Genomic DNA, 27,435 nt, shown 5'->3' on the forward strand with positions numbered 1-27,435 from the left:
CAACACGTTGCAAGGTATCCAAGGCATAACGTTCATGTCTGGGGAGTTTGGTGGCCAGCAGAAGTGATTAAACTCAGAAGAGTGTCCCTGGTGCCAGTCTGTAGCAATTCTGGACGTGTGGGGTGTCGCATTGACGTGTTGGTATTGCCCAAGTCCGTTGGAATCCACAATGGGCATGAATGGATGCAGGTGATCAGACAGGATGCTTACGTACCTGTCACCTGTCAGAGTCGTATCTAGACGTATCAGGCGTCCCATATCACTCCAACTACACATGCCCCACACCATTACAGAGCTTCCAGCTTGAACAGTTCCCTGCTGACATACAGTGTCCATGGATTCGTGAGGTTGTCTCCATACCCGTACACGTCCATCCGCGTGATACAATTTGAAACGAGACTCGTCCGACCAGGCAGCATATTTCCAGTCATCAACAGTCCAATGTGGTTGTTGATGGGCCCAGACGTGGCGTAAAGCTTTGTGTCGTGAAGTCGTCAATGGCACACCAGTGGATCTTCAGCTCCGAAAGCCCATATTGATGATGTTTCGTTGAATGGTTCGCACGCTGACGTTTGTTGATGGCCCAGCACTGAAATCTGCAGCAACTTGCGGAAGGGGTGCATTTCTGTCAAGTTGGTTGGCTCTGAGCGCTATGGGACTCAACTTCTGAGGTCATTAGTCCCCTAGAACTTAGAACTAAGTAAACCTAACTAACCTAAGGACATCACACACATCCATGTCCGAGGCAGGATTCGAACCTGCGACCGTAGCGGTCTCGCGGTTCCAGACTGCAGCGCCTAGAACCGCACGGCCACTTCGGCCGGCTCTGTCAAGTTGAACGATTCTCTTAAGTCGTCGTTGGCCCCGTTCTTGCAGGATCTTTTTCCGGCCGCAGCGATGTCGGAGATTTGATGTTTGACGGGATTCCTGATATTCACGGTACACTCGTGAAATGGTCGTATGGGAAAATCCCCCTTCATCTCTACCTCGGATATGTTGTATCCCACCGCTTGTGCGCCGACTGTAACAACCAGATTAAAACTCAAAAAAATCTTGATAATCCGCCATTGTATCTGCAGTAACCGATCTAACAACTGCACCAGACACTTGTCTTATATAGGCGTTGCCGACCGCAACGCCGTATTCTGCCTGTTTACTTATCTCTGTATTTGAATAAGCATGCCTATACCAGATATTTGGCGCTTCAGTGTATTTGAACAATATATCTTTTTCTTTGGACTGTAAAGCTGACACTGTTGAAAAGTTGAGGTAAATTACATCTGTTGGAGTTGCCTTACACTCCAACTTGACTGGCGTGATTAAATTGTAAACCGAAAATAATTAACTTCACTTGATAACAATTGTTCTGTTGCTACGGTTTATTATTTTGATTTGGATGCATGTATACAGGGTGTTCGGCAATTACCGTTACAAACTTCTAGGACTTGTAGAGTGAAGTGAGTAGATAGTATCTTGAAGTGTAATCCATTTTCGGAAACGTACCTTTCCCGTGCTACTTTCATTTGAAAACACGCACGTAACGCGGCCATTATTACAAGTAACAGATTAGGCATCAGCCAGTACATCACTTGTTTTAGAATTCCAGTCATTAATAGCCAGAGAAATTTCTAGTGTACTCGTTGACGGAGTCTCTTCAACGTGATGCAGAACGGCCTCTCTCAGTTCGGGTGTGCGGTGTCTCCTTGGAGCATCACAGTCATTCCTGCTGACGGTGAAGGTACCCTTTCCCGTAGCCGTTGCGTCATTGTGGCGAAGAGGGTATGCGATGTCGTCAGAAGATATCGAGAACGATCTTGATAAAGACGACGTGCAGCTCTTCCATTACGGCGAGGTTCGGCGCTCAGAAGACCGCGAGCTTCGTGGTTCAGGGTCATATCGGTGTTTTCTGCAAACGTATACTCAACCATGTCGCTCCAACACTCACAGACACGTGAATGATGCTCGAACCAAGGCAGATATATAGGATGGAAGTTAAATGATATCAGCCGATCCGACGTAATCACCCCTCACAATGACTACCGTGCCGGCCGCGGTGGCCGAGCGGTTCTAGGCACTTCAGTCCGGAACCGCGCGACTGCTACGGTCGCAGGTTCGAATCCTGCATCGGCCATGGATGTGTGTGATGTCCTTAGGTTAGTTAGGTTTAAGTAGTTCTAAGTTCTAGGGGACTGATGACCTCCGATGTTAACTCCCATAGTGCTCAGAGCCATTTAAACCCATGACTACCGTGTTGGGTTCCAATTCAAAATACTATGTACTCACTCTCCTCTACAGGTCCTAGAAGTTTGTAACGGGAATTTCCGAACACTCTGTACAACATGAGCCTCAAAGTCAAAATGATAAGCAAAATCAATTGGAGTTGTTGTGAAATGAAGTTTATTATTTCCAGTGATGAATTCTTCTCGGGTTATCAGCCGAGTCGTGGCGTCGTCTTGTTGCAACCTTATAATGAGGTTCGTCCTCATCATCTTCTGACTTCGCAAGAAGATGATGGGTACGAAACTCATTGAAATGTTGCGACAAGACGACGCCGCCATTCGGCTGATAACCCGAGAAGAATTCATCACTGGAATACGCCGAGAAAGACTGCAATCGCATATAATTATGTCCGATTTACAATTTAGTCATGCCAACCACGTTGAAGTACAACGCAACTTCTGCAAATGTACTTCACTTCAGCACTTTAACAGTGCCAGCTTTTCAATGCATAGAAAATAACAAACAATAGAAATGTTAATAAATAAATGGCGCTACGCTGTTTCTTTAATGACACACACATTCATTTGCTTCATTTACATTGCAGTTATGATTGTAAAGAGATTTCCGGCGCCAGCTACAGGTCAGGGACACTTTGACACAAAGACCAAAGCGCGCACAGTACGTCGAGCTCGAGCGTTAAGCGGCAGCAGTGGGGTGAAGCAAGTGACAAAACAACCGGCGCGCGTTATGTTTAAAAGCTGGGTAATTTCCGACAATGACTGCCTATCGAAGTTGGAGGGCTCCAAACAATACATATCGATCGTGCGATAGTAAATCGATTATCGACGTCTCGTGGCGCGCGTTATGATCAATTATTTGTGATCGTCATTTTTATCAGCTTTGCGTTGTTTCTTCAGTTCGTGTACATTACATTCCCGCCGTAACTGTTTGTGATTCCATTGGGAAATCGACACGGTTTCTCTTGATAGCGAGTGTAATGTCTGCTGCTTCTGAAGTTTCTTCTGCGGATGGGAAACTCTAATTCCATGCACACTCGGCATAGACAAATGTTTGACTTTTTGCCGGAAGCATGGACTTCTGCCGCACGAGGAAAGGTGGGACTGTGGTGCTGCGAAGTCTATGAAACTTCGTAAGAGGAGTGTGGACACCGAGATTCCGTTGCAATTTCATTGCGGACTTTGCGGAAAGCGAACCAGCGTCAGGAAAAATACGTGGTTCGAGTCCTCCAAATTATTGAATCAGACGAGCGTAATTCTTGTTTAATCTGGATTCGAGATTACACGTTCCAAAGTCACAGCACCAGAAACTGAGTTATCGGCAAATACTGTGTGTGACTACTTCGGGTTTTGCCGAGAAGTGTGCTACGTGATGGTGACAAATGACAGTGTACCATTTGGTGGACCGAATAAAACAGTAGAAGTAGACGAGTCTCATATTGCTAGACGAAAGAATCGGAGAGGACGACCTTCTAAAAGTGAAGTAGATCATATTTGGGTTTTCGGTGGGATAGAAAGGGGGTCCTGCAAGTGTTTCGTTGTATTGTTCCGAGAGAAGGTGACGTTAGTGGGTCTCGTAAAAGATTTCGTACTGCCTGCAACAAAAGTCATCACAGACGGGTTTCAGTGGTACCAGACTCTCAAAGTCGAAGGGTTCGACCACGAATTCGTGAACCACTCTTCAGATGACACCAGCGTCCATACCCACAATATAGAACGGCTGTGGAAGTCTGTCAAGTCTAACATAAAAAGAGGAGGGCCTCCAGGACAGAGGGACGAACTGTACTTGTTCCAGTACTTATACTTTCACAACTTGCGTTTGCAGGGGAAAGTCGACGCAGGCGACACTCTGCCGATATTCCTGCGCGATATTGGCAGAGTTTACCCTGGGTATGGGAAAAAAGGAATTTCCCCTGTAGCTTATACATCAGCGGACTATCACAAGACGATAACACCGACGACGAGTAAGTCGTCTCGTTTGAATTTACAAGTGCTTCTCTGATGCTTTTCTTTTGTCGTTGCTGTAGTGACAACTTGAAACATACTCGTAACGCGCGCCACGAGACTTCAATAATCGATTTAGTATCGCACGTTCGATATGTATCGTTTGGAGCCTTCCATCTTCAATAGGCAATCATTCTTGGAAATTACCAAAAGCTGTACTTTCGAAATGTTATAACTGCGTACTATCAGAATCACAGTCCAAATTTTCACTCAAGCGCCATTTCTGGCTCTGTGTCCTGCAAGTGTACTTTTCCCTCCTTAAAATATGAGGTGAAGTTGGTGCTGTTTCCTTACAATTATATGAATTTTATGGGCTATTAACCGGCATAGTAGTGTAGAAAGAATAACAGTTCCATGAACGAGTTGACAGCTAATACCTGTTCTTTTTTTTGCGTAGATGATAAAGTACAGCTGACCCGGCAGAAGGACGTGCTACGGCTATTGAGCCACTCCAGCCAGCCACTGCTGTGGGAGGACATGGCTGCCATCGCCAAGGACTACGAGGTCGTACCTCAGAACTATCAGGTAAACAATTGCTGCCGTCTCCGAGGAAACAGTATCATGGCAGCTCCAATTCTTTTATTTTCCAGGGCATTTTTTTTGTCAGTAAAATGACTGACTGAAAGTCATGGTAGAGGTTTCCCCATTTGAAGACGTGCCGTGCATGACACCGGAATGTTGCGGCTAGTTGTTGGGTGCAGTTACAGGCGCGATTTGTCAGCAGTCCGTTACAGACACGTGTGCACTGAACACGGCTGCACATCACGACTTATCGGCGTTGAACATGGGACGGTAATCTGTACAGAGCTCATGAATCATACCATATCGGAGACTACGCGAGAAATAGGGTTACCGTTGTGAACAGCGTTTTGATGGATCTCCAGTGTCGCAGAGCAAATGTTTCCACCCCAGTAAACCGTCGCGCAAGACAACCTCAAGTGTTTGAGGAACGGACGTCACGTCACCTCTGAAGAACCGTTTGAGGCGTTCGACGGTCTATTGTGGGTCACATCAGTACCTCTCCAGCACGATTCCGACGCCATGTAGAGACCATGCCTCGACCTGTTACTGCAATTTTGAGGACTCGCGCGGGATAGTTATTAACAGCAGCATCTCATGACTATGCCCCACAGCGTATAATGTTAACCACCAGCTGTTATAGGCCGGAACACGAAGTTCCTCATCTGACCGATTCCATAAAAACGTATCTCGTGCATAAGAAGGCCAGGTAAAGCTTCAGGACAAAAAAAATACGAAATATTCATCCAAAAAGGACGTCTTTTCTTCAATACCATCGTTTGCATAGAGGTATATGTAACTTTATTTATATAAACAGTTTCAGTCACAAACAGGCCATCTTCAGGTATCTTGTGACGATAAAATCAGATATATGACAATCAAGCACCATGCCACAAACCTATATCCCAATTTAACTATCAGTCTAGAGCACATATATCACGCAGTAAATCTGCGTAAGCGTCAGGTGGTCGACAAAAATGTTGAAATACTAAAAACACATTACAAGGCCTGATACGATGTGTAAAAATCGTTGGCATTAAAACAACTTCAAGTCTTTTCCCAATGGTTAAACATAGATTTTCATGGTTTTCAAGGGAATCTCATAACGTTCTTCCTGCAGAATAGTGGCACGTTCAGATAACAGCGATGGAAGTGTTTAGTGATCACACATCCATCTCCAAAGTACATCACAAGTTTCCTTCGTTGATTGGGCTACCTTATCACGTTGCGCTAACGATGCACATCGAAAGTATAGAAAGAAGGGCAGCGTAAGTGTTCAAATTGCTTAACGCTTGGGGGAGTATAACACAAATGCTGTAAAATATGAGCTAACAGACGGCTTAAGAATAACAAGCCATATTATGTGAAAACGTACTTAAAAATTCCTAAGAATCTGTTTTGGAAACTAAGCCACGAATAGTTTTCTACATACACTGGTGTCCAAAATGAAAGCAACGTACCGCTATTTCCTCGTCCTGTGTCTAATTCACAACATAATCATACAAACTGTCTACAGTTGTCCGTACGATAGTGATCTGTAAGAGAGAAGGCATTCCGGTCAACATAAAAACACGCCAACGATGACGTCAGGGCACCTATCAAACGGGGTAGTGTTTGCCAGGTAATCCCACATTCGCATTCGCTGTGTACACAGTCAGTGTGGCACATAGCAGACACCTATCAGACTCTCTGCGGTGGAGAGCCATCGGAAGAATTGAAGCAGAACAGTCACAAACTGATGTGACCCGACGGCTTAATGTGAATCGTTCTGTTGTTTCTAGGATGTGGTGACAATTTATAGAGACAAAAACCGTATCTCGAAGACCAGGACAGGACCGGCTACGTGTGACATCAGAAAGAGAGGACCATTAGTTGGCTGTAGGGGCACGACGCTACCGCCTTAGTACTGCATGGCAACTGGCATCTGACCTCGCAGCATACACTGGACATGTAGTATCAAGGCAAACAGTGTAGAGAAGACCTGGCGTATCTCTGACTCGTATTCACAGAAGGAAACGTCTAGAGTGGAGTCGTCAAAACGCCACGTGAATGGTCGAACAATGGGCGGATATTCTTTCCACACATGAGTCCCAATTTGATTTCGAGAGTGATTCTCGGCGGATTTGGATCTGGAGGGAACGTGGAACATGGTTTTCGGACCCAAACATTGTGGAGAAAGACCGATATCAGAGATTATGTTGACCACTCGAACACCATGAAATTGTACATGTTAATCGACAAGGTTTAACTATTGTCAGACATCGTGGCGAGGTCTTGGCACCTCATGTGCAGTTGTGTGGGCCCAGACGTCTTGCTGATGGACGATAATGCTCAGCCTCATAGAGCAAGGGTGGTTGGTGTTTTCTTTCAAACGGAAAATATCGTATGCATGGGGTGGCCTGCTCCCTCTCTCGATTGGAATCCCATAGAGTATGTCTGGGATGTACTAGGTGTGCTGGCGTACGCTGGCGCCAGCACATCAAGTGGCATAGAAGTTACGAGAGTATCGATAGAGGCCAATGCCAAGACTCGCTGGAAACACGCCGACAACGCCCTCTCAGCCGCCCGTGTTTAGGATCCCTGTCGCGGACTGGAGAGCCAGTTTAGCCAGTTAGTTCGAGCCTTTTACGGCAGTTAGTTCGAGTCTGTGCACCGTGGAGTTCCAGCGTCTCACCAAGACAGACCCTCAGACTTAGCCTCTAGCACAGAGACAGGCAGCACATAGCAACTTTACATTGAACGTACCACATTTCTACTTCAACATCATTGAGACTATGTGGACTATACAGAAGAGAGCTTGTACCACAGCACATGGAAACTTAAGTAGCTCTTTGTTTACGAATAAAAAACCCAGTTATTAATTGCGTGCGGTTTGTGTTATAGAAAGAGGATACCGGACACCAACCAAAATCCTCTCCTTGCTTCCCATGGTACAGCTCTACGGGGACTACGAAACGACATAAAAGCGTCTAAAGAGGTCACAGCACTAGGCAGACAGGTTGAATCACGTCTGCATCCACCAACCACTCTCCAAAACTTGCAGAAAGAATGGATATTATTGCCTCGATATCAGATTTATTACATCATTCGCAGCATGCCTGGTTGTTGTCAGCCCTGTATTGCTGCCAGAGACAGTCTAGCCCATACTAAGCACAATAACAAGTTGTTGGAATGTGTGTGTAAATCAGTTAAGTTGGAAAAACGAAGAACATTTTTGTCTACCGTTATGTATATTGCAGATGTTTACGTTCTCTATTCTTTACATTGTTTCTACTTTACTATCACCTGTTTGTACTGTTTTGTGACAAAATAAAAGCAATATTGCAACATTTCCGGTTGTTGCTGTACTTTTGAACTCCAGTGCATTATTCTTGTAGACACCCTGAGAGCGAAATTCGACTGAGGACAGCTCGCTTGTCGTGAATGGAACGAGAAAAAACCTTATTACATGGTTCAGTGTACGAATAGCTCTCCACCTCTCACTTCTGAGCACAGAAGTAACTGCAGACGTCCAAAGAGACGTGACGTCTGGCCGGCCCGGTGGCCGAGCGGTTCTAGGCGCTACAGTCTGGAACCGCGCGTCCGCTACGGTCGCAGGTCCGAATCCTGCCTCGGGCATGGATGTGTGTGATGTCCTTAGGTTAGTTAGGTTTAAGTAGTTCTAAGTTCTAGGGGACTGATAACCTTAGAACTTAAGTCCCATAGTGCTCAGAGCCATTTGACGTCGAAATCGGCTCTAGTCACCAGTTTTGTCCAGAAAGAAACGTCTAGCTGAGAATTATGATTCAAGAATTTCGCACTCAGTGGAGTTCAAAAGCGGCTTAAACACCCGGTAACGGCGAGCCTGTCCGTACACATATTATAGTCTGTACTGACTATTGTTAGCAGTTGTTCATCGAGTGTTGTTGGAGCGCCGAGTACAAATGAAGAAAGGCGCAATACTTCCCAGTTCGCGGGTACTATCACAAATCAAAATGTGCTGAACTACAGTTCTGTACTGCTTTATAGCGGTTTGGTGCAGATTTATGGAAAGTTGAATACTAGCTTATCTTGGCGTTTTTGGGGACTAAAATATTTATGTCATATATATGTGAAAGTTAATCGTACTATGCGAAAATAAATAATTTATTAGATAACATGGTATTCGTCAGTGACTGGTGCCTATCCTCTAAACAGACGACCAGGTTCCTTTCCGACCTGGGATATACAGGGTGTATCAAAAAAAACCATCCGATCTGGCACGTCTACATTTTTGAAACTAATAAACATACACAACTAATTTCGTTTTTTGATTAATGGGAAACTCAAAAAGGTTTTTCTCATACCTTTTCATAAGTGTTCAATATGCCCCGCTTGAGATGCACGGCATATGTCAATGCGGTATTCAAATTGTTCCCGCACTGCAGCGAGCATGTCTTGAGTTACAGTTTCCACAGCTGCTGTTATGCGATGTCTCAGTTCATTCATTGTTGTTGGTAACGGAGGCACATAAACAGTCTTTTATAAACCCCCGCAAGAAATAATCACATATAGTCAGGTCTGGTGACCTTGGAGTCTAGTAATGTAAGGCTGAATCATTTGGTCCAGTGCGAGCGATCCATCGTTCAGTAATCGTTTGATTTAAAACTTCCCGCACTTCAAGATACCAGTGTGGCGTGCCCCATCCTGTTGGTAAATGAACTCGTTCGAATCAGTCTTCAACTGTGCGAAAAAACGTTCTCAAGCATATCGCGATATGTTTCCTGTAACAGTGCTCTCGGGTAAAGAAAAATGGACCCTACATCTTTTAACGCGAAACGGCACAAAACACCTTAAATTTTGGGGAGTCCCTCTCAAGTTGTACAACTTCATGTGGTTGTTCCGTATCCCATATTCTCACAGTATGACGGTTCACTTTTCCATTTAAATGGATTGTTGCCTCGTCACTAAACACTAAGACCTTGTACAAAACTGTCATCCTTCATCTTGCCAAGAACGAAATTACAGATGTCCATACGTTGTTGTTTGTCATCTTCACGAACAGCTTGCAGTAGCTGAATTTTGTATGGTTTCATGCGTAAACGTCGACGCAACACACGCCAGACGGGTATCGGCCGCATGTCGGGTTGTCCAGCTGCACTACGAATGGATTTCTGCGGACTGCTTGTGAAACTATGGCGGATGTGTTCGACGTCTGTGTCAGACGCTCGGGGACGGCCCGGCGCTTTGCCTTTACACAAACAACCTGGTCCTCGGAATTGTTCATTCCATCGTCTAATGCTCTGTGCTGTAGGAGGATCCACACTATACCTAGATCAAAAGTCACGCTGAACAGTCATTACTGATCCGCACTGCGCAAAACGTAGAACACAAAACGCTTTCTGTTGTCCCGACACCATTTTTATTACAACTGAAGCGGGCGCACACTGCTGCTACCTAGTGGTAACCATGTAAAACTCGAGAGTTTGCTCTTCCCAACAGTGCATCGTTCACGCACATATCTCATATAACATAATTGTTGTGTGTTTTCTTTTAGATCGGATTACTCTTTTTGGTGTACCCTGTATTAATTCTTAAACGTACGACCGCGGGGAACGAACGACGAGACAGTTGTGGGAGCCTACAATTTCTGATACAATCCATGTGTATATTTCAGGTTCCATACGTGGCCGAAATGTTCGTGGAGTTGCTGAACGGTGAGGAGCTTCTCGCTGTGTACCAGCCAATATCCGTATTCGATGATCGCCATGTGGATCAGATCAAGCTTGTCTTCGACCTTCTCTACTACGCCAACGATTATGACGTCTTTTACAAGGTAATTCCGCACCATGTTTCCGTGTGAGTTTGTCTGTGTGTATTATAGAGAGACAAATAGTGTGTATATACCTAGAAATTCAAGGTTTTAGTTTCTGTGTGGCTTCCATAATTACAAGGTAGAGAAACATAGTTTCATTTGGAAATGACATTTTCCGTCTGGTTTTTTCCCAACAGCTTCCGCACCTAAAAGGAATTATTTTAAAATAGTACAGGATTGAGGACGCAAGTAAACAGAAAATAGCCATAATTTCTATATTAGTTTTCGCATATCTTTTCTTCTGTGATCTCCTGAGATAGCCGTACGTGTTAAAGCGCCACTTTATGAACAGGGAGGTGCGCTGACCGCAGATCGAATCCACTCTGTGTGAATCGGTGTGCTGGATGTGATTTTAGGTGGTGTTCCACATCCCACGAGGTGAATATTGGGCTGGTAACCCAGTCATATCTCAGTTACATGATTCACAAACAGAAAACTATCGCTCACTTTCACATGAATAACGAATAACGATACACGCAGACAGTTGGAGCACACATACTCTGTACCAGGAGCTGTGTGTGTGTGGATGGTGGGGGGTAGGAGGCGGGGGGGCGAAACGGGGTGGCGACAGGAAGGGCAGTCGGCCATTTTTAACCATGCCAAATCCATTAATAACAGTAGCGCTCCAGCGCCGATGCGGGACAAGCACAAGAAAAAGAAGATTCCAGAACACAAATAATCTAATACTTTAGTATGATATTAACTGTTCGGCAAGAAGTTTTACCATCAAAGCACTGTATATAACGGGTGGTTATAATTAAATTTTCCCTACTTAATACGTTATAACACGGAAACCAATTACTGTACGAGGACAAAACTTGGTAGCATTAATGTCAAGGACATGGGGAAGAGAAATAATGCAGAATCGATTCGACTGCAACAATTTTAATGTGCTGCTATGGTACATCATACTATTAGATACCAGTACAATTACTGCTACAAAAGCGGCTCAACATGGCGCCCATCAGTGTCCAGAAGAGTCTGAAAGCGCAGAATTGCATTCTGCACAACAGAACGAAGCATATCCGTAGGTATGCTGGCTACCTCTCTTGATATGCTGCGCTTCTTATCAAGTACATGTGTGAATGTTCCCCTGGTAAACCCTGTCCTACAGATAACCCCACAACCGGAAATCACAGGGAGTAAGATCAGGTGATCGTGCCGGTCAAGCATTTGGAACCGATCGGTTGATAATCCGAACGTTTCCAAATGTGTACGGAGAAGCAGATGAACTTCTCAAGCAATATGCTATGGGGCCCCCATCTTGCATGAAAACTGTTGATTTCAACGCGTCTCTCTCCTGTAAAGCGTGTATGACATGCTGGCGAAGCATATCGCAGTAACGGTGGCAAATCACACTGCACTGCCCGTCTTTGGTCACTGAGCGCCAACCTGTTCAAAAAAGAATGGGCCAATGATGAATGTAGTCGTGCAGCCACACCATATGGTAACGCGTTCACGATAAAGGGAACTTCATACACAGTGACTGGAGGTGAAGATCCCAACACTCGGCAGTTCTATGTTTTCACCTCACTCGTCAGAGAAAAATGAGCTTCATCTGTCCATAGGATGGTCCAGGGCCAGCCCTCGTCCACTTCAATCCTTGCTAGAAAGTGGAGAGCGAAGTCAACACGTCGTTGTGCGTCAAGTGGTGCAAGCTGCTGCACGATATGGATCTCGTACGGATACCATTTGAGAATGGTTTGAAGCACCTTCCGTACAGTGGACCACGGGATGTTCAACTGTCGTGGCACAGCACGCGCACTGCCTGACGGTCGGAAATTGCGCCCAACGTTGTCTGCCATAGCAACAGCGATTTCATCAACCACCTGTGGTGCAACCGGTTGTCGGCCTCTTCCAGGAGCTATGCCCAGTTCTCCAGTTGATTCGAACTTCTTCATCATGCTCCGCACAGCAGATGGAGAAAGAGGAGCCCTCCGTAATCCTTTCAGCCGGCTATATTCTCGAAGTACAGCTGCAGCATTACTGTTGTTTTGATAGTAGAGCTTCACCAATAATGCCCTGCTCCTTTTGTTCAAGCTCACGCTGACACATCAACAAGTGCACTGCGACAGGTCAGGTGTGTGGGTTCAAATGGTTCAAATGGCTCTGAGCACTATGGGACTTAACATCTGTGGTCATCAGTCCCCTAGAACTTAGAACTACTTAAACCTAACTAACTCAATCACATCACACACATCCATGCCTGAGGCAGGATTCGAACCTGCGACCGTAGCAGTCGCGCGGTTCCGGACTGAGCGCCTAGAACCGCTAGACCACCGAAGCCGGCTCAGGTGTGTGGGACTATGAATCACGGCACCTGGTAGCCATAGTTGCAACTGGACCGTGGCTCTGTCGCGCATGGAAATCTTGCACCCCATGCTCTGGACATTAATGCTACCAAGTTTGGTACTCGTACGGTAATTAGTTTCCGTGTTATAACGTGTCAAATAGGGAAAGTTTAATTATAACCACCCACGTATAATTACCACTTTTCCTTGTTTTTACAGGTAATTTAATGAGGTTCGTGTGTTTCGGAGATGAAAAATAAGCTGGAATTTCCTGCAGTCTTACATTAGAAGAACTGGCTGCACCGCTTTCGGTGTCATAGAGAGCATAGGCTACTTTCGGAAGCCTTCCCTAAAACTCAACGGAAATTGTTAACTAGACATAGTCTGTTGCATACACGAATGCATGGTTTCGCTACGATTTGTACTGATAAAATTCTCTCGAGCTTCCAGCCGCTTCAAATTCACAGTTTTCAGCCGAGTACACCTCGGACGTTGTCAACTGGTGCTACCGTCCCTATACAGCCGCACTGCCCTATGTGACGTCACTGGTGGTAGCTCCAGCTCCATGTAAGATGTTTTCTTTGCGCGCTCTCTTCTACCCTCCGACTGTCGGGTCCCAAGTAGTGCTTAGCTGCAAGCACTTTTTTTTCTCTAGATCGCTACTTTTATTAACCTGTCCCAGAAACTATTAATCCTTATAATAACAGATGCCTCGTCGAATGCAATACGATGTCCGAAACTATTAATTCCTGTAATAACAGATGTCGTAGAATGGAATACGTTGTCCGTTTCCCAAAGCATGCTCTGCTATCGCTGATTACCGAATGCGAAAACACCCCTCGTGTTCCACACAGCGCTGATTAATAGTACGCACAGTCTGTTAAACATAAAATATCCACACCCACACGGTATATACTTCTGTCGTTCTGGGGCCTAGGTCATCATACAGGCCTCATAAGTTGCCAAATTTTTGCTGGAGCCCTGAAGACCGAATCGGTTTTATGCCTCTTTAGGAGACGGCTAATTTTTCCTGCTACTGAGCCACAGAATGGGAAAATGCAAGCTTCTCAGAGTCCTCCTTGGTGGTCCTTTTCCTTACATGTTTTCGGAAAGATGGCCAGAGAAATCTGGCGGTTTGTTGTATCCGTTTTGCTTGAAGACCTTCCGTAAGTGGCTTCTTTGATCTAAAGTTACTCTATTTGATCGTATATTAATTACTGTTGTAATAAAATTAACTGCCCCAAGCATAGATGAAACACTTGCTAAGTGTAATGAGAAAATAGCTAGATCAACTTACACCCATACATGGGCAACATGGGCAATTGAGTGGCTCATTTCCTTCCACAGATTTCAGGTTTTAATCCACTTGACGCGACTGGAAGCTCGAGAGAATTCATTTCTTATACTGGAAATGGAACGAGCGTTTGGCTTCATTGGCCGGGAGGCCCCTTGCGGGGCAGGTCCGGCCGCCTTGGTGCAGGTCTTATTACATTCGACGCCACATTGGGCGACCTGCAAGCCGGATGGGGATGAAATGATGATGAAGACAACACAACACCCAGTCTCTGAGCGGAGAAAATCTCCGGCGCAGTCGGGAATCGAACCCGGGTCCTGCGTATGTGTTTGTTTGTGTGTACTTAATTCCTTCCACATTTTCGTAACAGGTTTCTATTGTGATTCTTTATATGCATCTCTCTATGTTTGTAGGGTCAAATAAGATACCTTGACAGCTACTTAAGTTTTTCGTATCGCATCCATCTTTCCTAAAAACCTGATCAGCATATGCTCTAAGATTTATTTCTCCCATTTTGCAGACGGCCCTGTATCTCCGAGAACGAGTCAACAAAGGGCAGTTTTTGGTCGCATTCTTCATGGCTGTAAGGGTGCGCGAAGACACGAGGGACCTTATCTTGCCACCCATCTACGAGATACACCCAGAGCTGTTCATCACTTCTGACGTCATCCAGCGGGTCTACGACGCCAAGCTCCAAGGTGAGGCGACGTGGGCGGTGGATGGGAAGACTGCTTTAGGGAGTGGGTGGGAACAAAAATAGCGCTCTCCTTTAAATTAAAAAAGAGCATAAATGCAGTTCACAAAATGTGATGGTCCAGTGCCAGATCGCAAAAATTATTTTCTTGGATCATTGAGAAAACAAAAGGCAGAAAAATGTGTCTCGAAGTGCCGACTATGTTCTTTCTGTTTCGTTTTGTTTCGTATTTCTTAATTGTGACGAGTAAAGAATATCTTTTCTCACCTCCCTCTGAAAAGCGTCCTCTAATCCGTCTTCGAAACGTAGCTACACTTCGGTGACGGGTACCTGATAATCTCACTCTGTAATTGGAAAACAAGATTGATGTTCGAGCAAAATTAAATTACCTGAAGCGGTTTCATTTCATTCCTATTCGCATTCCATTCCAGTATGAAGATTATTCTATGGTGTAACATCGTTACACGTTGTTAGCGTTATGTGCACTAATCGTTGCGGTATACGTAAGTGATGGATGACACCTCCTTCGCCGGCCGCAGTGGCCGAGCGGTTCTAGGCGCTGCAGTCTGGAACCGCGCGACCGCTGCGGTCGCAGGTTCGAATCCTGCCTCGGGCATGGATGGGTGTGATGCCCTTAGGTTAGTTAGGTTTAACTAGTTCTACGTTCTAGGGGACTGATGACCCCAGAAGTTAAGTCCCATAGTGTTCAGAACCATTTGAACCATTTGAACACCTCCTTCATACCAGATGTACTGTACACAGTGGAGGGTATGGGTGCTGAATCTCGAGCTCATGTGATTGATAAACGAAGACTTATTCCCTCTGGAATACATATAACTGAAAATATTGATTCTTCTTCAACATCCATTTTCTCTTATTATAATTTACTTCAGTGTTACTGAAAGAAGGTCTATTGCTAGTCTTGTGCATTGATTTACTTGACACTTAAAGCTTCGAACGTAATTGGTTCGTAGTTTAATAGATTTCTTTCTTAAAAATTGTCGAAAAATTGCTTGTTTTGGCGCCCTTTTCTTAACTTTTCAGTTCGTGAGCAGGAGCTACTGACATAAAAAGTTAGACTTTTGTAAATCTAAGAAGTCCTGTGTAATGTTTTATGTTTAATATCTGGAATGTCTTATGTATACATTATTTTAATATTGTAACAATATTATGAAATGGATAGTTGCTACCCACCATATAGCAGAGATGCTGAGTCGCAGATAGACACAACAAAAAGACTGTCACAAAATAAGCTTTCGGCCAATATGGCATTTGTCAAAAAAAGAAGACACACACACACACACACACACACACACACACACATGACCACAATCTCTGGCAGCTGAAGCCAGGCTACAACTAATTTGCTTATCCCTCCCCCTCCCTGCCCCAGCCTCCTCCTTACCCCCACCCAGTTGCCTCTCCCATCATGCACTGCTGATGCTGCTCGTAGTCTGGTTTCACAAGCCAGAGACTGTAGTCATGTGCGAGTGAGTTATGTTTGCCTTGTGTGTGTGTGTGTGTGTATGTCTGTCGTCTATTTTTGACAAAAGCCCTGTTGGCCAAAAGCTTATTTTGTGACAGTCTCTTTGTGGTGCTTGTCTGCAACATAGCATCTCCGCTGTATAGTGAGTAGAAACTACCCTTTTCATAACATTGTTACATTCAATCCTGGACTTTCGATTGTTTTATTTGGACATTGCATTTTTAAATCAGTTGCTACACGTAGACGGCACTACGGACGTTTTAGACCAATCATGTTTAAAATCTTAATATAAAGCCACAGTATGTTAGCTTGGTTTAGCATAACAGTGACACTGAGAGTTCCTTTACGACTAGTTAGTCTGTAACTATGAGAGATGGTACATTATCAACTTTTTTATGTTAATCAGACAGAAATGTTTTATGGTTCTTTAATATTGTACCGGATTAGAATCAAATTGTCTTCTGTTTTTATATTGTTTAACTAATCTAAAAATCGGCGTCACTGCCCGAAGCCGCTCACTTTGAAATAATAAAAACAGCGTCCGATAGACGGAAGATAAGTCTGTTTTGTGTAAAGAAGGATCGCGGGTAACTCCCTGTGACAAGTATGCCCAGTTTTGGTATTTACTGTAATTGTTTGCGTTTGAAACTGTTAGTCCGTTATTTAATTGTTGCAGCTATGACGCTATGCTTTAGCCCACGCTTTCGTTCACTCTTACTCTGTCATCATCTCGCACCTCAGTGAGTTAAATAGACTCCTGACAAGCGCGGCGTTTCGGTTGACAGGTTACGTCTCAGCTGACAAGCCGTACTACGTGCAGGCTGGCTACACAGGATTCCCGGTGGCGACGCACTCACCGGAGCAGATGCTTACCTACTTCACCGAGGACGTCGGGCTGAACGAGTTCTTCGCAGATTTCAACTACCGCTACCCGTACTTCCTCAGTGCTGCCAACTACAGCGTGTCCAACGGCAACTTGCGCGGCAGCCTCTTCTATCGCGCACTGAGGCAGCTGTTCGCCCGCTACAACCTGGAGAGGTTGTCCCACGGACTGCCTGATGTCCCAACACTCGATTACTCTGAAGATATTGAGGTAGGAGTTTCTTTGGCGCAAGTTTCGGTTTATAACCCACCTAACATTCCCAGGGTAATCACTGCTACGGTCTTTCTGCTCTCGTCTCTTTCATCATTTCTCTCCCACTCACGGCTACCCCTAAGGGTGGGATTTAAGGGCACCACACACGAAAAAACGGATTGCCCACGGTATCGCCGCAATCGGTCGCTCGCTTCAACCCCCACATCCCCCCACCCACGCGAACCATTTACCAAGCAGCTTCAGCCAGAGTTATGAACGCCACTGTGTCGAGAAAAGTTCAGCTACGGAAACTGAGGTGTTATTGGAGAGGAATTCCGCCTTATGCAAGATTCCTTAGTAGTTTCATTTTCACCTCAACATGTTTCAGCAATTGTTTGTTTATTTTCTTCCTGCAAATTGTTGTCACGTGTTAACCTTTAATGAAACTTTTGATTCAAAATATTTACGTTTGTAAGATGAGAAATTGTTGCCAAATATTTTACATTTTTCCATACACTATAGAGTTCAGATACAGGGTGACAATTACTGAACTATATGAAATAAAATCGTCATAACTTCTGAACAGTTTGTCTTAGGACGTTGATGGGAATTAGTACGCGCATGCTTGGTTTGGTTTAGTGACGAAGCCCACATTCATTTGGATGGATTCGTCAGTAATCAAAATTGGCGCTTTTGGGGGACTGAGAATCCTCGTTTCGCCATCGAGATGCCTCTTCACCCCCAACGGGAGACTGTGTGGTGTGCACTATCCAGTCACGCAATAATCGGTGCGATATTCCTTGATGGCACGGTGACTGCCGAACGGTACGTGAAGGTTTTGGGAGATGATTTCATCCACATTATCCAAAGTAACTCTGATTTCGACAAGATGTGGGTGGAGCTCGACCCCATCGAAGCAGGAGAGGGTTTGATGTCCTGAAGGAGCACTTTGGGGACCGCGTACTGGCTTTGGGGTGCCCAGAGGTCACTGGCATGGGCCTCGATTGGCAGCAATATTTTCCGGATCGAAACACTTGTGACTCCTTTTTGCGGGGCTGTATTAAAGACAAGGTGTACAGCAATAATCCCAAAACCATTGCTGAGCTTAAAACAGCCATTCAGGAGGTCATCTACAGCATCGATGTTCCGACACTTCATCGGGTCATGCAGAATTTCGCTATTCATCTGCGCCACTTCATCGCCAATGATGGCCGGCATATCTAAGTGTCATAACCTAAATCCGAATATCTGTAGTGACGCTTACATGTTGAATAAAGTATGTGCACGCCGTAGTTTGTAGCTAATTTACGCTGTGTGTTTTTTTTTTTTTCATATAGATCAATAATTGTCACCCTGTATGTGTCACTGAATTAACGCATTTTACATTGTTTATTTACGAAATGTCTAAAGGTTCTAGTTTTGCAGTATATTTGGAAATAAAATGGATGTATGCGTTGTTTACATATCTCACAAGAATCTATTGAATGTTTATGCTGGTAGCTTCAGGTCTACTACATAGTCTAGAGCCTGCCGTTTGCAAACAGCAAAATATTGTTTTGTTTTTCTGTTTATTATTCATTTCCGACAGTGAATCATTGTATAGCGTGTTATTTAGCGTGTTACTTACAAGTTTTGAAGTTGTGATATTTTTACTTTGTTTGTATCGGGGTAACAAGCGAACAAAATAAACACACAAAGTAGAAACCCCACAACATCAAAAACTGCAAATAACACGCTAATTACACGATACGTAGTGATTCTCGGTTGGAAATGTATAATAAATAGAAAAACAGAACAATGTTTTGCTGTTAGCGGATGGCAGGCTGTAGACTGCAAGTAGACCCGAAGCAACTAGCATAAACATCCAATAGATTCATGTGAGGTATGTGAACAAATGCATTCATCCACTTTATTTCCACATGTACTACAAAACTAGAACTTTTAAAATATTGTGAATAAACAACATAGAGTGCTTCAACTCAGTTATACATGTCTCAACTCTGTACCGTAAGCAAACCAATATAAAACATTTTACAATAATAGCTCATTTTACAAATGTAAATATTTTGTATCAAAAGCTTCTTTACAGATTTACATGTAGCGACAATTTTGCAGAAAGTGCTGAAACATGTCTGGGTGAAAACAAAACTACAAAGGGATCTTTCATAAGGTAGAATGCCTACCCAATTTTCTTAGCAACCACGGAAATAAAAACTGAAACATTCACAAGATGATTACTGAAGTGTTATGTTTAGCATCAGTGCAGTTGATCTATGTGCATCCACAAATAGTTGCAAAAAAAGTTTGTAATAAAAAAAAGAATTTAAATTTCTTAAACTTGTTTTGAAATGCTTTTCTTGGAAATTGTAGATTTTTGCAGAATGTAGTATATTTTTCATTGACGCCAAGGTGGTTGCATACATGTTACCAGTGTGCTAATACAATTCGTTTTTCTTTTATTAATCCTTAGTTCCTTTTCATTGCTTGGTTTTATAGTTTAACTGCAATCATTTACACAGTGGTTTTAAATCTCGGTGTGTTCATATACATCTGCTGATTTCTATAATTCTTTCATTAATTGCATGAAGGAGAGTTAGATTACCTATATGAAATGAGGAGTAACTTGAGCATAGCACTATGGCCCTGAACATTTAAATTAAAATTTTCACTTAATAACACCCTACGTTTTCTGTTTAGAGGTTGAAAACTTTAATAATGCGTGTAGTCATTTCATAAGTACGCACAGTCGCCATATACGAGGTGTGGCTAGAAAAAAACCGGACTAGTACTGGTGAAACAATAAAACGAATGCAATAAGGCTGAAAGTCGCGTGGCCTGTCACGTGACTCTCGCTCCGCCTACTGCTCGAGTTTCATCTGCCTCCTGCACTCAGTCTGCCCGTGGCGTCTGTTTTAAGTAGTTGACGTTTTGTCTGTGCGTCGGAAAATGTTGAGTGTACAGAAAGAACAGCGTGTTAACATCAAATTTTGTTTCAAACTAGGAAAATCTGCAAGTGAAACGTTTGTAATGTTACAAGTGTACGGCGATGATTGTTTATCGCGAACACAAGTGTTTGAGTGGTTTAAACGATTTAAAGATGGCCGCGAAGACACCAGTGATGACACTCGCACTGGCAGACCATTGTCAGCAAAAACTGATGCAAACATTGAAAAAATCGGTAAACTTGTTCGACAAGATCGCCGTTTAACAATCAGAGCAGTGTCTGAGTTAACAGGAGTTGACAAGGAAAGTTGTCGAACAAGTTTACCGATTTTTTCAATGTTTGCATCAGTTTTTGCTGACAATGGTCTGCCAGTGCGAGTGTCATCACTGGTGTCTTCGCGGCCATCTTTAAATCGTTTAAACCACTCAAACACTTGTGTTCGCGATAAACAATCATCGCCGTACATTTGTTGTAACATTACAAACGTTTCACTTGCAGATTTTCCTAGTTTGAAACAAAATTTGATGTTAACACGCTATTGTTTCTGTACACTCAACATTTTGCGACGCACAGACAAAACGTCAACTACTTAAAACAGACGCCACGGGCAGACTGAGTGCAGGAGGCAGATGAAACTCGAGCAGTAGGCGGAGCGAGAGTCACGTGACAGGCCACGCGACTTTCAGCCTTATTGCATTCGTTTTATTGTTTCACCAGTACTAGTCCGGTTTTTTTCCAGCCACACCTCGTACAGCCCAGTATTTCATGGCTATTGCTATGAACTTCCCAACAATTCCGCAGCATAAGCTCCAAAGTGGTGAGAGTTTCAAATTTTTTGTATTCATTCTTAATATAAATGGCAACTTCGGCCTGAACTTTACTTCTCAGAGTGGTTAATACCTCCTGAGTAACTATACATTCCAATCATTTCAATCTCAGAGTGGTTAATACCTGCTGAATAACTATATATTCCAATCATTTCAATTGATTCAACTGTGAGTTTCCAAAAAGTGATCCTTTAACTGTGTTGTACAGTGTATGGAGATATCATTTCAGATTTCTGAAGCTATGAGATGGCATCCATGTTCATTATAATAACACAAAAAGATGTACTTTGAGTATAGTACTGAAATACGCTTATCGTTTAGGTACCAAAGTAATCTATTTTAAAAATACTAAGAAGATAACTATCAGTCTTTTGACAAAGCATGATTTGTGTACTTACTGTCTATCTTAGTTCTTGGGACACGACGTGTTTTCAAATTCATCGAACCAGTTATATAAGAACCGTCAAGTTTTGAATCTTGCCCTCTCTGGAAAAAATTCTGCAGGCGCCCATGATTCACTCCTTCTACATCAGTCCCCCATCCTTATACCCAGCTCTCTCCTACGCTCCTCAACGTCCAACTTTCTTCCGCTCTCAACGATGACCTTCCCCAGGCCAGGTCCTTCCAATTTTAATGACAGTGAATTGCTTCATTTTAATGATCAGTGACTAATGTTTTAAACGTATTCTAATTGTCAACTTTTTTTCGTTTTCCGACGTTCCTTAGTTGCTTCAATATCCATGGAGATATATTCCGTCTTTGCAACTAAATGAAAAACGGTTTGTTTTTTGCCTTATGCGTTTCGCTTCCTTTACTTATGAAGCATCTCCAGTGGCGTATAATACATGTTTGTTTCTACGCATATACAGGGTGTCCCATATATCTTGACCACCCTAAATAACTGTTTGTCCAGATACAAATTACAAAACGTTTCAAGCAAATGTTCTTTAGCCATCAGGGGGACATCAATCAGCATGATTGCCTTCGTTGTAGTTCCGTTTTTTACAAAGATATGAACAGCGGTATGACTTTTTTTAAATGGCACCCTGTATTTTTTTCGCTAATTCATTTCCTCTCCTAAAGACCTATTCAAAAATGTATCACAGAGTACCATTCACTGAAACACAACGTTATTAATTACATAACACAACACTGACTTTCAGCCCGGGATTACAGACTCGTCCACTTGCTGGAATTGTCAGAAAACAAATAAAAACCAAGTAAGAACATGAAAAATAGATACGTAAAAGCATATCGGTTGAAAACTTTCGGAGATACACAATTCTGAACTAACGAACTTTTACATTTTTATTCATACACATGAATTCCGCGACTGCATCCATAACCATACTTTTAGATGTGAATGTTGCACCTGATATTAAATTCTTCCATATATGAGCTTGCCGCTGAGATGGTTCCTTTTTCATTTCCAGACCAGCTACAACCCGAAGCTCAGGCTGCAGAACGGAGTCGAAATCGCTATGCGTCCCGCAAAACTGAACCTTGTGAGTACCGACGTCTTGGCCCTGGAGAGGATCTGGTACAGCGAGTACAGACTGTTCGACGTCGTTGACATGGAGCACATCGTAACGGTGAGTGCATAGCCCAGTTTCCCTGTCCACCAGACTGTAGCAGCTACAGTGCCCGAATTCCTTGAACTTTTGCGCTCTGTACTCCAGGCGACGGAGGGCAGGATAACGTTTAAAGAGAGCGAAGCGACCGAACTGCTGGGGAACCTCGTACAGTGCACCCCCGACTCCCTCAACGCCAGGTACTACGGGTCCTACTACAAGGATCTCTTGTCGCTCATTGGCAAAAACCTCAACCCTACACAGAGATACGGGGTAAGTGCCAACGCCCGACATGGCGTAATAGAAAGATAAACAATCAGAACTGTCATAAAATATGTATTTTATTGTTATTTTCCTGTCTTCAGGGTGCCACCAGTGTTCTCAGCAAATTTGAGACCATGCTGAGAGACCCACTATACTTCCAGATCGTCAAGAGAGTCCTAAACATCTTCCAGCAGTACCAGAACTACCTTGAACCTTATACTAGGCAAGAGGTAAGTCAGTTGCCTTACTAGAACACATTCATCACTTGTTGTACACTTCTGAACTGGGAACTAAAAACACAAATGCGACGATATTTGTTCTCTTCGTGTGAACGCACAAACGTAGATGCTGAACAAATAGTACTCTAATTAATATACTATGAGAGGCGACTTGGGCTTTAAGGGAACCAGAAACTCTCAATGAATCAATGTTCGACGTCCTGGTTCTTCGCGGAGTTTCACACCTCTTTACTGAAAATGTCAAATTTGTCTCTATTTCAATTGAAAATAATAAACAACCAGTGACATTGCTGTCGAAGGATGTGTGGTGTCACCGCCAGACACCACACTTGCTAGGTGGTAGCCTTTAAATCGGCCGCGGTCCGTTAGTATACGTCGGACCCGCGTGTCGCCACTATCAGTGATTGCAGACCGAGCGCCGCCACACGGCAGGTCTAGAGAGACTTCTTAGCACTCGCCCCAGTTGTACAACCGACTTTGCTGGCGATGGTTCACTGACAAAATACGCTCTCATTTGCCGAGACGATAGTTAGCATAGCCTTCAGCTACGTCATTTGCTACGACCTAGCAAGGCGCCAGTGCCAGTTACTATTGATACTGTAGTAATCTACCGTCAAGAGCGACGTTCACCATTAATGGATTAAAGTTAAGTATTCCACCAGCTGCGTCCGTTTTTTCTAAATTCTAATTTCCTTGTCCTGTTCCAGACCTCACGCCACCCTGCGTGAGCTAAAACGCGTGCCTTTCGGCTTCCTCTAGTGAAACGGTGTTGGCTCTCATGCCAACCCACAACAGGATGTATACGATCTTTCCAGCAAGAGGAAAAGTTTCTATTGACACTCGACAGGGTTCGATCATCTATCCACTAGTGTTAATGGTCTGCGTTATTCATTACGATATTACACTGTAAAGCCAAGGAAACTGGCACACCTGCCTAACATCGTGTAGGGTCCCCGAGAGCAAGCAGGAGTGCCGCAACACGACGTGGCATGAACTCGACTAGTATCTGAAGTAGTGTGGTGTCACCGCCAGACACCACACTTGCTAGGTGGTAGCCTTTAAATCGGCCGCGGTCCGGTAGTATACGTCGGACCTGCGTGTCGCCACTGTCAGTGATCGCAGACCGAGCGCCACCACATGGCAGGTCTAGAGAGACGTACTAGCACTCGCCCCAGTTGTACAGCCGACTTTGCTAGCGACGCCACACTGACAAATACGCTCTCATTTGCCGAGACGATAGTTAGCATAGCCTTCAGCTAAGTCAATTGCTACGACCTAGCAAGGCGCCATCATCAAGTTATATTGAGATGATAATACTGTATCAACAAGACCAATGTTCACCAATTGTGGATTAAAGTTAAGTATTCCAGAAGCTACGTACTTTTCTTTATAGCATTCATTACGTATCCTGTTTCAGACCTCACGCCAGCCTGCGTGAGTTTAAGCGCGTGCCTTTCGGCTTCCTCTCATTGTGTCTAGGCTGTCTTGCCTAGACACAACAAGTAGTGCTGGAGGGAACTGAGACCATGAATCCTGCAGGACTGTAAATAAATCGGTAAGAGTACGAGGATTGGAGATCTCTTCTGAACAGCACGTTGCAAGGCATCCTAGATATGCTCAATAATGTTCATGTCTGCGGAGTTTGGTGGCCAGCAGAAGTGTTTAAACTCGGAAGAGTGTCCCTGGAGCCAGCCTGTAGTAATTCTGGACGTGTGGGGTGTCGCATTGTCCTGCTGCAATTGCCAAAGTCCGTCGGAATGCATAATGAGCATGAATGGATGCAGGTAATCAGACAGGACGCTTACGTACGTGTCACCTGTCAGAGTCGTATCTAGACATTTCAGGGGTCCCATATCACTCCAGCTGCACACTCCCCGCACCATTGCAGAGCTTCCAATAGCTTGAACAGTCCCCTTTTGACGTGCAGGGTCCATGGATTCATGAGATTGTCTCTATACCCGTACACGTCCATCCCCTCGATACAATTTGAAACGAGACGCGTCCGACCAGTCAATATGTTTCCAGTCATCAACAGTCCAATTTCGGTGTTGGCGGGCCCAGGCGAGACGTAGAGCTTTGTGTCGTTCAGTGATCAAGGTACACAAGTGGGCCTTCGGCTCCGCAAGCCCATATCGAAGATGTTTCGTTGAATGGTTCGCACGTTGACTTGTTGATGGCCCGGCATTGAAATCTGCATCAATTTGTCGAAGGGTTGCCCTTCTGTCACGCTGAACGATTATCTTCAGTCGTCTTTGGTCCCGTTCTTGCAGGATCTTTTTCCGGCCGCAGCGATGTCGGAGATTTGATGTTTTACCGGATTCCTGACATTCATGGTACACTCGTGAAATGGTCGTACGGCAAAATTTCCACTTCACCGTTACCTCGGAGGTGCTGTCTCCCATTGCTCGTGCGCCGATTATGACACCAAGTTCACACTTCCTTAAATCTTGATAACCTGCCATTGTAGCAGCAGTAACCTATCTAACGACTGCGCCGGACAGTTGTTGTCTTTTATAAGCGTTGCCGACCCCAGTGTCGTATTCTGCCTGTTTACATATCTCTGTATTTGAATACACATGCCTATACCAGTTTCTTTAGCGCTTCGTTGTATTTGAACCAGGAGGGAGGTAATGCTATGGGTGGGAAGTACAAGTATTGTTATCAAGCTGAGCAAAGAGGCATCGATGAATAAAATTGGAAAAGACTTTTTATTAGGTAAAAACTTTAATAAAGCCAAGATCTCAAAATATTTCTTAATTTTCAACAACCGGTTTCGACTGACTTTGCTGTCAACTTTTGTCACAAAATGTATTCATTTTTAATTGCAACATCACACCAAAATGAACAGATTTTATAACGAAATTTTTCGAAGACCTGAGGATGACAGCGAAGTCTGTATAAACCGTTCGTTGTAAATAAAGAAATATTTATGCTATCTTGGCTTTAGAAAGTTTTTACCAAATAAAACAGGTCGCTCCCTCTGATTTCTCTACATGAGACAATTCAGTCAGATTTTTTATTAATGTTGTCATCTAAATCGCCTAAGATTAATATAATACACCAAAAACAAAAAATAAATACAGCAGAAAGTTCTAAGTTCTTGGGCGTGCATATGGATCGAACCTAGAACTGTAAAAATCGTGTTACACATTTGCTAAATTTTTTGGGTCATTTACTTTTGCCAAATTAATTACATAGATACTAGTATGTTAACATTATGTTATGCTCTAGTCATAATATTTGATTAACTCCTTATTTAGGTAGAAAGTATTCGTTGCACAAAGTCAAGGGATTAGTATTCGTTTAAGTAGCTGAGAATATCGAACACGGTGTCGTACAAATATTGACTAAAGAGCTTTGAATTTAACAATTATTTGACTTTTAAAGTACGAATAATGATATTCACAAACACAATACAAGAAGATACTATCTGTGTTCCCTTGTAGTGAAACTAAATTTGGCACAGAAAAGAGATATCTACCGAACACATAAATTTTATAAAGCCTTTTGACAAAGATTTCACGAAAACCATCACACAGCAAAAATGTTGCTTTCAAATGTAACATAAAATTTCTTCTCGTTGTCTACAGGCGTTCTCAACCAATTAAATGATCAGGATGTATCCATATTTTGAATATGACCGATTAATATGAAGATAAAATGACTAGCTCCACATTAATAAATGATCCTTGTAAAATAACATTATCCACTAGCTAGCATGACGCTATATAAATACATAGTTTTAAGAAATGTTCAGTTGACGCAGGACACATTCCAATAGTTATTGTTATTGGAACACGTAACTAACTAAATTAAAACGGAATTTCATTTGACATTAAATACATGGAGCTGCAGAAGTTTGTGAAGCAGCATGGGAGGGACAATGTCCTGCATAACAGTAGTTGCTGTTACCACTGTCTCAAATGGCTCTGAGCACTATGCGACTTGACATCGGAGGTCATCAGTCCCCCATAACTTAGAACTACTTAAACCTAACTAACCTACGGACATCACACACATCCACGCCCGAGGCAGGATTCGAACCTGCAATCGTAGCGGTCGCGCGGTTCCAGACTGAAGCGCCTAGAACCATCACACACATCCACGCCCGAGGCAGGATTCGAACCTGCAATCGTAGCGGCCGCGCGGTTCCAGAC

The 27,435-nt window shown here is 43.7% G+C and overlaps 1 protein-coding gene across 1 annotated transcript in view; it reads left to right on the plus strand.

Annotated features, from left to right (window-relative positions):
* LOC126235540 (hexamerin-like) overlaps positions 1 to 27,435 on the plus strand; it is a 64,528-nt gene that overhangs the window by 16,632 nt on the left and 20,461 nt on the right. Inside the window, exons 2-8 of the mRNA XM_049944257.1 lie at positions 4,639 to 4,766; positions 10,396 to 10,554; positions 14,699 to 14,876; positions 17,144 to 17,451; positions 22,638 to 22,796; positions 22,884 to 23,048; positions 23,141 to 23,269. Of these exons, the coding sequence (XP_049800214.1) occupies positions 4,639 to 4,766; positions 10,396 to 10,554; positions 14,699 to 14,876; positions 17,144 to 17,451; positions 22,638 to 22,796; positions 22,884 to 23,048; positions 23,141 to 23,269 (1,226 nt within the window). The remainder of the gene's footprint in view (positions 1 to 4,638; positions 4,767 to 10,395; positions 10,555 to 14,698; positions 14,877 to 17,143; positions 17,452 to 22,637; positions 22,797 to 22,883; positions 23,049 to 23,140; positions 23,270 to 27,435) is intronic.

The sequence above is a fragment of the Schistocerca nitens genome, chromosome 2 (assembly GCF_023898315.1).
Source record: "Schistocerca nitens isolate TAMUIC-IGC-003100 chromosome 2, iqSchNite1.1, whole genome shotgun sequence".
Lineage (NCBI taxonomy): Eukaryota > Metazoa > Arthropoda > Insecta > Orthoptera > Acrididae > Schistocerca > Schistocerca nitens.